Source organism: Lepidochelys olivacea (assembly GCF_965140295.1).
Source record: "Lepidochelys olivacea isolate rLepOli2 genome assembly, chromosome: 3".
NCBI lineage: Eukaryota > Metazoa > Chordata > Testudines > Cheloniidae > Lepidochelys > Lepidochelys olivacea.
In genome coordinates, this window is record NC_140413.1 from 98,268,778 (window position 1) to 98,281,157 (window position 12,380).

The window sequence follows — 12,380 nt, forward strand, 5'->3', positions numbered from 1 at the left end:
AAGTAATGTCCTGAATTTCATAGTTGGGAGTCACACACATTCAATGACAAGGCAATAAAGAAAATCTTTATGTGATGTTTTTATATTACTAGCAGAAACCACTCAACTGATTGCATGCAGATAGACATCCAGGGCCCAGTCCTGCACACACTACATGTGGAAGTCCCATTATCGGATAGATATGATGGGTGGACCATTAAGATGGGCCATGAGCCTGATCCAAACCCTATTGAAATCAATGGCAGTTATTCCATTGACGTCATAGGTTTTGGATCAGGCCCCATGTCATGTAGCTTTTCAGCTTTAACATGCTCTGAAAGAAAAAAAATAGAACTCCAAAACAGATGGTGAAAATATAGAGGAAATCCTAACACACAGTACATAAAAAGTATAAATAAATAAAAGCCAATTAATTTTCTCAGTTCAATTTTTTCTTAGAAATTTAAAAATGTGACTTGAGACATCTTAATATTTTTACACAACTCACTCGTTCAGCTTTGCCAACAGGGCTGTCATAAATATAAAGGGAAGGGTAAACCCCTTTGAAATCCCTCCTGGCTAGGGGAAAGCTCCTCTCACCTGTAAACCGTTAAGAAGCTAAAGGTAACCTCGCTGGCACCTGACCAAAATGACCAATGAGGAGACAAGATACTTTCAAAAGCTGGGAGGAGGGAGAGAAACAAAGGGTCTGTGTGTCTGTCTATATTCTGTCTTTGCCGGGGATAGACCAGGAATGGAGTCTTAGAACTTTTAGTAAGTAATCTAGGTAGGTACGTGTTAGATTATGATTTCTTTAAATGGCTGAGAAAAGAACTGTGCTGAACAGAATAACTATTTCTGTCTGTGTATCTTTTTTGTAACTTAAGGTTTTGCCTAGAGGGGTTCTCTATGTTTTTGAATCTAATTACCCTGTAAGGTATCTACCATCCTGATTTTACAGGGGGGATTTCTTTATTTCTATTTACTTCTATTTTTATTAAAAGTCTTCTTGTAAGAAAACTGAATGCTTTTTCATTGTTCTCAGATCCAAGGGTTTGGGTCTGTGGTCACCTATGCAAATTGGTGAGGCTTTTTATCCAACATTTCCCAGGAAAGGGGGGGTGCAAGTGTTGGGAGGATTGTTCATTGTTCTTAAGATCCAAGGGTCTGGGTCTGTAGTCACCTAGGCAAATTGGTGAGGCTTTTTACCAAACCTTGTCCAGGAAGTGGGGTGCAAGGTTTTGGGAAGTATTTTTGGGGGAAAGACGCGTCCAAACAGCTTTTCCCCAGTAACCAGTATTAGTTTGGTGGTGGTAGCGGCCAATCCAAGGACAAAGGGTGGAATATTTTGTACCTTGGGGAAGTTTTGACCTAAGCTGGTAAAGATAAGCTTAGGAGGTTTTTCATGCAGGTCCCCACATCTGTACCTTAGAGTTCAGAGTGGGGGAGGAACCTTGACAAGGGCTGAATCATCAGTCTTTTAAAAAGATTGACTGTAAATGAATGCAGCATCTTCTCCACGCAGGCCTGCTCCTGAGAACCACTGAATATTCATGCTGCAGTGTCAAACTGAGTTTAATACCATGCTGCTGCTGAGAGTTTGCCTTATGGCATTTATTCAGGAAGAAAAGAGAGGTTCACATTTTGTCTCCTTTGACTGATCCACAGGTTCCAACTGAATCATGCAAAATACTTCCGCACGTCAAGCATTTATCAGGGCTGAGGTTCAGTGCTGTTATATTAATAACTCAAATCATAAAGCTTAACTGACCTTTAATCACACTGGTGTCCAGTAATGTTGCTGTCCCAGTCACGTCGTCCTCATTCTCCCAGTGCACTAAATCATTCTGACAACTAACTTGTAATTCTGAAACAGCAGTAGCTTGGTCTGAGCACGGTTTCTTAGTGGTGTCTACATAGAGATTCTGAAATTACATAGAACAGCATGATTGATTTCTTGTCTGCATTGTTAGTCCAAACTAGATACTTTTCACAAATGTGACAAGGGAGCGCATCAGTCATACTTGAGGTCATTTCTGTGGATTTAGAACATGAATCTACTGTTCGTTAAAGTAAGTTATAAATAACTGCAATGCTCGCCTTGGAGGCATGTATTCCACAAAGTAACATGACTAGAATGAGAAGATATTCTAGGTACAGAAAATTACCTTTAAGACATATTTCATAGCCTTTCTCTCTCTCGTGTGTGTGTGTCTGAGAGAGAGAGATTTCCTTATCTGTTTCTTTTCAAATATCTTTCTTTTTAGTCAGTTGTTCTTACTGTATTGCTAATTAATTCAATGAGTTTTATGATACAGTACATGACAAATACCACACACACACACAAACGTCTGGCATTTTAATTATATATATTAATACTTATAGAATGGTGACTGTGGTTAGGCAGTACTTACATGCAATTCTAGTGTAAATACATTACAGTTATGGTTTTGATAACTTGATAATATGAATAAGTTATCAAAACCATAACTGTAATGTATTTACTTTGTAATTGCATGTAAGTTCTGCCTAACCACAGTCACCATTTTATAAAGTATAAATATGTATAACTGAAATGCCAATCAATTCAAAACAGAACAGCTGAGATGCAGACTAGTGAATAAGAGCTAATGATCAAAATCTATCTACTTGTGCAAGAAGTGTAGCCCTTCTGCATCAGATCAATCTTGTACCACACATATGGGTAAAATTAATCCTAACTGCAACAACAATGAAAATATTGTAATATCAGAGCATATAATGAGAGATAAAAAACAGTTAACACTTTCTTGGGCTTACCTATAGTTGTATTTTCTGAAATAAACACTAGAACAGGGGTGGCCAACCTATGGCCACACGCGGCTCTTCAGACATTAATATGAGGCTCCTTGTCCAGGCACCGACTCCAGGGCTAGAGCTACAGACGCCAACTTTCCAATGTGCCTGGGGGTGCTCACTGCTTAACGCCTGGCTCTGCCATGGGCCCTGCCCTCACTCCACCCCTTCCCACCCCCTCCTCTGAGCTTGCCGAGCCCTCGCTCCTCCTCCTCCTCTTCCCCCTCCCCCCCCAAGCCTCCTGCATGCCACAAAATAGCTGATCAGGAGGTGCAGGGAGGGAGAGGGAGGCGCTGATCGGTGTGGCTGCCAGTGGGCGGGAGATGCTGGAAGTGGGTGGTGGGGAGCTGATGGGGGCCTGCTGACTTATTACTGTGGCTTTCTGGCAATGTACATTGGTAAATTCTGGCTCCTTCTCAGGCTCAGGTTGGCCACCCCTGCACTAGAAGATACATCAGCAGGGGTTCACTGCATCACAAGATTCTATACAAGGTTGTGTAGTACAACTTGTACAATGTTATGCAGTACAGTTCATGATTGTGAAAGAACTATGATATCAAGCAAAGCTTGTAGCAGTGGTAAAATTCACAAGGATCTCAGGGATTTGTGGAAAGAGAAATACAGCTGAACACATTACAAAGAGGACAGAATTGTCAGAAGAAATACTTAACAGCAATGAAGAAAAAAACAGTGAAACATATACTGTAATCACTGAGCTATATTCTCCGCTAGTGGATAGTGGCATAGCTCCAGTGAAGTTAACAGAGCTCTGCCATTTCACACCAGCAAACTATGGGCCCCTTCTTCAAACATGAGATCTCTTCTTCCTCCTTTGTATTGCACCAGACCTACATGTATCACCAACGTGACACCAGTCTGTCCTGACCATATTAATAAAAGTTTTAAGAAATGTCCAAATTTTAGCCAGGACAAAAATTAACACATTTCAAAACAGAAATGTACAAAACTTTCAATAAACTTGTCACAGCCTCCATAAATGCATAGTTTACATTAACGGTGAATGATAAAGGAAAAAAAATAAGTGGAGATCAATTTACACGCAGGTTGTCCTCAGAGCCCAGATGGTTGGGGACATTTCAGCACAGAAATAAGTTTTAACCAATCTTTTCCTCGGGGTTTACAAAATTAAGAAAAACCTGAGAACATACTATGTAACTAACAGGAATAATAAGAACATATTTTTAAAATATCTTTGTCTTTTATTCTTTTCTATTTAGATTTCATTTTTTTATATGTTAATCCTAGTAATTAACACAATGTGTTACACTCATAGTCTTTATTTTGTGTTGTCCAAAATAACCTGAAAACAAGTCTAGACATCAAAAATAGCCATGCAAGGGGAAATCCCACAATTCTGAAGCATATGATTAACACTTGCAATAATCTTATCAATCTACTGTACCACCCTTTTAGAGCCACTTCTTTGCAATGGTTCCCCAAGGCACTTTGCAAATACATTAAAATAGACAGAGCTCAGACATTTAAGAATAAACCAGGTTACACAAATTAGATTTTCACTTCAGTTTAGATTGAAATCTGTAGCACACTAGCATCCCTCATTGTAATATACACATGTAGTAGATTTACAGAATACTTAAAAATACACCTTATAACTACACTAAACATCTAAAAGAAAAGGAGTACTTGTGGCACCTTAGAGACTAACCAATTTATTTGAGCATAAGCTTTCATGAGCTACAGCTCACTTCATCTTATGCTCAAATAAATTGGTTAGTCTCTAAGGTGCCACAAGTACTCCTTTTCTTTTTGCGAATACAGACTAACACAGACTAACACGGCTGTTACTCTGAAAACTAAACATCTAGGGTCAAATCCTGATGTTCTAATTCAGTATTACTCAGACACCTCTGAAGAAGAATTCCAATTAGATGAACTCTTGGTTCTACTGAAGTCATTGGGAGCTCTGCCATTGGACTTCAACGGAGCCACGAATTGCCAATTGTCTTCAGTGAGCATTCTGCCACAGGAAGGACTGAGTTAAAATCTTCAGGATTTGGACCATGGAAATTTGTTAAAAAGGATCACAGACCAGTAAATAGAGGGAATTTCATATCTGACCATTATAACAACTAAAAGCTTGTGACCAGAAAAATTTACCTCAGTAGTTAAGAATTGCCCAAAAAACCTCTACTACGACTCAACCTTTAGAAGAAAAGGTACAAAGCCATAAAGGTAAGGTAACTACATAATGCCTCAGGAAGTAAGGTGGGTTATAGTAAAGCAAATACAAAATGTCTTTGGGGGCGAATGCAAGGATCAAAGTACTGGGGATGCATCATTTTAGTACAAACTGAGGCTGCAGCATTCTTCAGAAGTTGTAAATCTGCACAGAACTTATCTGTAAGGCATAAAATACAAGACACTGAAATAATAAAGGAGGCTAAAAGTGACCAAAGCAAATTTTACCTGACAACTGCATACTGAGCTTAGCACACAGTGTGCATGTGCACACTCGCTTACCCAGCCATACAGAAACATTTACTATTCTACTGAACAATATTGCATAAATAATAATAAATAATATTCAGAATGCTGTGTCTTTAACACAAGGCACTGATTGTGCTTTAAAATCAGTAATGAATAAAACATCTTGATATCCCTGTGATGTGGGCATATATTACCACCCTGATTTTACACCTGGGGAAACTATAGTACTTCGGTGTCACACAGGAAGTGTGTGGCAGAACTGGGAAAAGAACCAAGATTTCTTCACTCCAACCTGTGCTTCGACCACAAGACTACCTTTCCTGGCCTATTTAGGCCATTCCCACCCAAAGCTGCCATCACCAGAGATGGGCAGTAATGTTATGCCGGGCATAGGACCCCTGAATTCTTCTGAAAGAAACCACCCAAAAACTATTGTAGACACTCGATAGATCTCACACACTTGAGACAGCAGGGTTCTTCACTGGAATCTATAGCTACAGTTATATGACACCCAGAAAAATGGCTCTGCAGATAACCCGAGTGTTCTTATATTGAAAGACTAAGCAAGAGAGACAGTTCCAAAAATAATAGCTGTGACCATTGAAACAAGTACAAAAACCTCCCAAATGTGGCTACAGTAAGGAGGGGATGCTCTCTAAATAAGTGTGATAAGAATTCTGTAATTTGATGCATTGCAACGTTTATGAAATTGTCCCATTTATATCCAGAATAAGCTACTGGTTTTATTATTTATTTATGTATTCATTTATTTTAAGTCTCAACAATGAATAGCTCAGTGGTTTGAGCATTGGCCTGCTAAACCCAGGGTTGTGAGTTCAATCCTTGAGGGGGCCATTTAGGGATCTGGGGCAAACATTGGGGACTGGTCCTGCTTTGAGCAGGGGGTTGGACTAGATGACCTCCTGAGGTCCCTTCCTACCCTGACATTCTATGATTCTAAGTAGGCTCGGAATAAAAAGGAGAAAAGCTATGATGCTGTGTCATATTAAAACGTGGGAGTAAATATGAAACCAACAACTGCCGTGCTTTCTGGAAATGTTGAGAGCGATGTAGTGGCATAAAACATTTTGACAAAACTGTGCCTTTCCAGACAGAAAGTAAAGCTGTTATATGGTTACAAAGGACTGTATTGCAGAGGGAGACCCATTTATTGGAGCAATCACTGCTGGACATGGCACTACACCTTTGGAGGACGTTTATTATGAGTCACACATGCTATAAGATATAGATCATAAATCTTTTACTGTAATCTTTAAAGACTTGGAGTGGCACATTATACTGTCTTCAGAAACTCAGGCTAAAACTATAGAGATATTTCTTCGCTTTGGTATATACAATACTATACATCCATCTGTAAAACACTTAATTGCTGCAGATACCCTTTTCGGTAGTAAACACATACCAATACCATAACACTGTGGGAAATTATTTTGAAATCCACAGGCACCTCACTCTTTTCAAACAGAAGTAGCAGTTTATTGACACAAGCAGCAAAGAAAGATTCTGCAACAGATAAGTACAGCAGTGTACCCATAGCTAAGCCTAAACCTGACTGAAAGTAAGCCTACACTTTTGAACTTAGTTTTCAGTATTTAGGAAAGTATTTTTAAAGAAAAAGAGCAGTCTAACTTAGATAAAGAATTATCTTTTTGTTTTGTTTTCTTATACAGGGCCTTTCACAATCCTCAGAGCCCTTTCTAGAATTAAACTATACAGGGATCATTTCACTCCAGCCACCACATTTCTCTTATAGCTATAGTGTAGAGCCATAGGTCTTGATTCTGATCTCACACCAATGTTAAAACCAGCGTAAGTGATATCAGAATCAAATCAAAATACCATACTGATCCACCAGACCAAATTCTAATCCCATTGACAAGGGCTGCAAATTTGGAGTAATTCCATTTGTTTCAACTGAATTGCTCCAGATTTACACCAGCATACATAATAACAAAATTTAGCTTACTGCATGCCAAGGAATAAGGGAACGGAGTGTTTAAAAGTGACACCTGGCAAAAGGACAGATTCAAATAAAGGGGATAACACAATTGGAAATGGTGAGAGCTCATAGGAAACTTGAAATATAACAGCAGAAGATCAGGACTGATTTATTCCATTTGGAAAGAAACAATTACCTTTTGATTGTGACTTGTATCCCAAGGCAGCCTTCTTGAATGATCCATCGGCAAGCCAAGTTATCTTGCATGCTAACATAATTTTTTCAAGGGCAGAGTGTATCTACAGTTATGGATACTGACAAGAGGCCCTGATTTTGTAGTCAAGAATTGTAACTGTCTCCCTAAACACACAAATTCTAACACATGACAACAAGCCTTTATTTCAAAAGTTCTTTGGGCAGCCTGAAAAAGGAACAAAGCTACTTAAAAGATTCTTCAGAAAGGCCATGGACAATAAACAGGTTTCTCATAAACATACAAAAGAGCAGAACTTCAGAGTTCTTATTTGCCTGCAGAACTTGCAAATTATAAATTATAGTTGAATATAGGCCTAAAGAGGAGGTTCAACAAAAGGTCAAAGCTGAGAGCCTGGAGAGACAGGAACAAAGTTATGATAAACTCTCAGCCACTTCACTCCAAAAGTTAGATGGCCCATTTGGTTAAAGTTCTGGGCTTTCACATATGGCAACTTGAGTTCAAATTCTCCCTCTAACCTCTATTACAATATACTGTCACACATATCCATGCCATAAAACCATGATCAATTTCACACTTATTTTCAGTAGAAGCCCAGGACCAGGACAAGTGGAGTGTTGCAGGAAATAAAAATGGAATGCAATACAAAGTCATAATGGGTTATGGACAGAAAACACTAAGCATTTTCTTAGAGTTAAAAATAAATAAAGCAACAAATTTCCACCAGGCAACAGTAGATCTGGTATAACCTTATTCAGGCCTTGACTGCAAATTGTTTCCAGTAACAAGAGAGACCCAGAAGACAATATTATGGTTATTCCCATTGCTACAAAAATAAAACAAAAAAAGTGAATGTAACTGAGACAAGCCCTTTGAGAAATGGAGAGGAATGTTGAACATTCAGAGTTTCTCACAATAAGCAGAGTGACGAGGTGGGTTAAAAAATCTGTGAACTTGCGTAAATATGCTCATTTGTTATCTGAAAAAGAATAACTGGCACAGGAAAAAGGCACTCCTTTAAGAACAGAGGAAACTAATATCTTTACCAAAAGGGGAAACACAGGAAGGAAGGAATGTTAAGAAGCCACTAGATGGCTCTCTTCCCTGTCTTATGCGATGCATTCAAAAAACTCCAGTTAAGCGTTTCCTTTTTAAACTTCTTATTTCAACGGCTTATAACTCGGCGGCAAAATTCACCACAGGCAAAAACGTGCCATAAAGGGTCTCATTCTAACAGAGATGTTTTTCTGCCCCAAATCCTTCCTGCCCTCCCCAAAGCACAATAAAAACAATTGTTGAAGTTTGAAATGGAGGGGGCGATGTTCTTCACCAGATACAGCTGTGATTTGGTGCAATGGTGAACAATGAAAAACTGATGTCTGGAAACTGAGCAGACCAAGATATAATACATTTTGGTGGGGAGGGATGTGGGAGTGTGAGAGGAAGAAGGAAACCATCCAATAGAATAACCTTTAAAAAGAGGCTATTGCTCATGCACAGTAAGGCTTTTTCAGTGAAATTTCACAAGGGTTTTAAGTACATATTTAAATACTTTTGCCCTTCACGGATCATTTCCACAGGAAGGATAAATCAGAGGTCCCCAAACTGTGGGGTGTGCCTTGAACATTCAGGAGTGGGGGAGGCCAGCCCCCACGGGGAGTGAGGAAGGAGTGCCACCCAGCCCTGCTCTGCTCCAAGCTCGGCTCCTGGCCCCAGCATCAGCCCCAGCCCCTGGCCATGACTCCACTCCCGGCCTGGGCTTGACAGCCCCAGCCCCACCCCAGGCTGCAGCCTCCTGGCCATGGCTCTGCTCCCAGTCTGGCTGCATCCCTGTCCCCACCCTTGGCCCCCAGCTGCGGCTCCATTTCCGGCCCCAGACCCAGCCTTGGCCCATTTGCCTCTGTCCTAGCTCCCCTGCCCCCGCTCCCCCCCCCTCCAAGCTGTGGGCCTATTCCTGGCCTCAGCTCCTGGGGGAGGCGGTGGACAAAGATGGGGAGGGCACGACTGTAAAAATTTTGGGGACCACGGGGGTAAATATTCAACAGATTTTTGTCATGAAATATGTTGCATCAATAAAAAACATGCAAGTGTGCACAGTTCCAAAGTTCCTGCAGAATCCATTGCTAGCTCAGAATTCCAGCACCCGTCTCTGGACTCATTCACTGCTCAAGGAATGTATTTACCCATTTCATTACACTTCCGAGTGGGAATGGAGCCCCTGTTTTCAGGGTCTGTTCCGAAATGGTGCTGAGTAGAACTTGGTGCCTTTTGAAATGAAACTCTGCCTCCAAAGGGTAAAAAAATCTATGGATGGCAGTGTGATAAAAGGGACATCTGCTCCTCACTCCTGCCATTTTTTCCTGGGCCTTATGTTTGTCACAACAGAACAGAAAGTGATCTAGGGTAGCCCTGAGTGACTTGGGTTGTGATGACATTGTATTTAAAAGACTCAGGACAATCAGAGTTAAAACTTTGGCATTATTTGTACAAATCCAAATGGATCCTTTAAAATTATATTGTATAGCTTAATAGTACTGAATTGTTCAAACATCCCCTGCAGTTTGGAGAAATACTCATTGTATCCTGTAGCAACATCACAGCAAAGCAGAGAATGTACCTGAGCATGCCTTTACCATAACACAAACTGTGCACCCACCAACATTTGTTTTAATCAAGATCAGGCACTCATCTTGAGACATCTAAGCTGATTTTTCAGATACTTAGCATTTATATAGCACTTCATATGTTCAACACACTGTAAGACTGAAACCAATTAATCTTCACAACACTCCTGGGGGTTAAGTGGGTAAATACTAGGTCTTCATCTTACAGATGCCCAGTGAACTGAAACAGATTGTTCTGCAAGGCCTCCAACAGTGAGTCAGTGGCAGCAGGATTCAAATTTGGGGGTTCCCGGCTTCCAACTCAGTGCTCATTCTGCCACATCACCATGGCCAGATTTCCAATTAGGTACAGTAGGCAGGTGCCTTGGGGTGCCAGCGTTCCAGGGGTGCCTAAAACCTAAACGTGGGTTCAAAGTTTCATTTTTTATGGAAAACACGAAGGTCAGCTCTAGGCAAGGAGTCACTGAAGATGCTGTGTCTGCGGGCACACAAGATGTAAATCCGGCCCTGCACATCACATTGACTTACTGCCAGAGGTGCTGAGCCTGCACATTTCCCATTGAATTCAGCCAAAGTGAATGTGAACTTCCTGTTTGGTGCGTGGGAAAGTGACTTTGATACCATATCCCTAGCCAGCTTCTCCTGCCCTCCTAAGCCTCATAACTGATTACTTTCTTTGCCCAGTCTTTTTGCTGCTGCCTTACTGAGCTGGAACCTCTGATCAGATCCCCCAACCTGCCCCTCACCGTTCCAGCTGTTTCCTCTCAGATCCTCAGATCTACTCCACACTCCATCCTCTTCACACCTTGTGCTGGTTCCTCCAGAGCCCTCACACATCCTATACAACTTCCTCTACCTGTGACTTGGGGGGAGAAAGAGGAAGCAAGATTTTAAAAATAAATTGTTTTCAAGTCCTTATCGCCGTGCTGTCCTTACTAACATTAAGCTGCTAGTCCAGCTTCAGAGCCCACACTGTGCTTGCTCTTACTGAATGACAGAAAGTGCTGTGTGTGGCAGACAGCAGCCTCAGTAAAGCAGCAGGACACCACAATGGTAGGAATTAAATACTTTAGACCAGATTCTGGTCTCAGGTACACCAGAATAAATTTGCAGTAATCCCCCACAGGTCAGGGGAGTTATTCTGGAGTTACTCCAGCTTACCTGGAGTTCAGAATCTGGCCCTTGGTTTTTCAAAATCATCTGCTCTCCAGGCCACAGTGAGGAATGGAACAGCCGGGCAAAGGGGGAGAGGAGCGGGAGGAATGGGTCATTTTATTAGTAAAATATATTTCTAGCGTAGTCACACTGTTCTTTTTGTAACAATTGAATCTCTATATTTATTTGCCTTCCCATACAGATATATGTGTATATAGATATTTTCATTCCACTATGCCCATTAGAAGTAAGGTTTTTTAAAAAATTATTGTGGAAAAGAAAAAAAAACCCCTCTAAATCATCCCCACCTCTGGATTTCCTATGAATCCCTTCTTCTCTGTGTCTATCTTTCAGGCGCTGACCTTACAAACACTTATCTCCATGTTAAACTCTACACATGTGATTAGCCCCCACTCAAGCCAAGAGGACTAACTCGTGGGAGTAAAGTAATGCACATGCATAAGGGTGTGTCTATGCTACTGTGGATACCACCGTAAAGCTGTAGTGTAGATGTTTCCTACATCAACTGAACAGGGTTTTCCATTAATGTTAGTAATCCATCTCTCCAAGAGGTAGTAGCTAGGTCAACAGAAGAATTCTTCTATCCACCTACCTTAGTCTACAGTGGGGCTTAGGTTGACCAGTGTCACACAGTGAGTGAAATTTTTCCGAGCACTGAGCAATATGATTAGGACAAACAAGCCTGCAGGTTTGCAGGATTAGAGCCTGAAGCCCTGATCCTGCCAACAGTTGTGTTTGTGCTTTTCTTTACTACTGTGGGAAGCCAATGGAACTACTCAATAGCATGTGCATAAGAGCTGGCCAGATCAGGACCTTAGACTGAAAGCTTTCCAGGGCAGAGCGCAGTGTTGGAACTAACTAAACATCATCATCATCGACTAGTGTAACACTGACAAAGCCAAATAATATATCAGATACTCAAGTCCTGGAATATTGCATTTGGAAATCATAATCTGATCATTTACCTCTGTGAAAATCTTAGATTGTAAAGTTTTCAGGCCAGGAACGGAATTTTCTCACAAAAAAGTGATGTCAGTGCTTGTGGATACTACCAAATATAAATAATAAATAAAATTTAAAAATCAGTATCCTCTATATACTTGCTTCTTCAAAACATTCATTA

At 40.8% G+C, this 12,380-nt stretch overlaps 1 protein-coding gene across 1 annotated transcript in view; it reads right to left on the minus strand.

Annotated features, from left to right (window-relative positions):
• The window catches only part of THEMIS (thymocyte selection associated), a gene marked incomplete at its 5' end in the record, with an annotated part of 122,973 nt that overhangs the window by 22,614 nt on the left and 87,979 nt on the right, over window positions 1-12,380 (minus strand). The window contains one exon of the mRNA XM_084625127.1: window positions 1,751-1,904. Within this exon, the coding sequence (XP_084481253.1) occupies window positions 1,751-1,904 (154 nt within the window). The remainder of the gene's footprint in view (window positions 1-1,750; window positions 1,905-12,380) is intronic.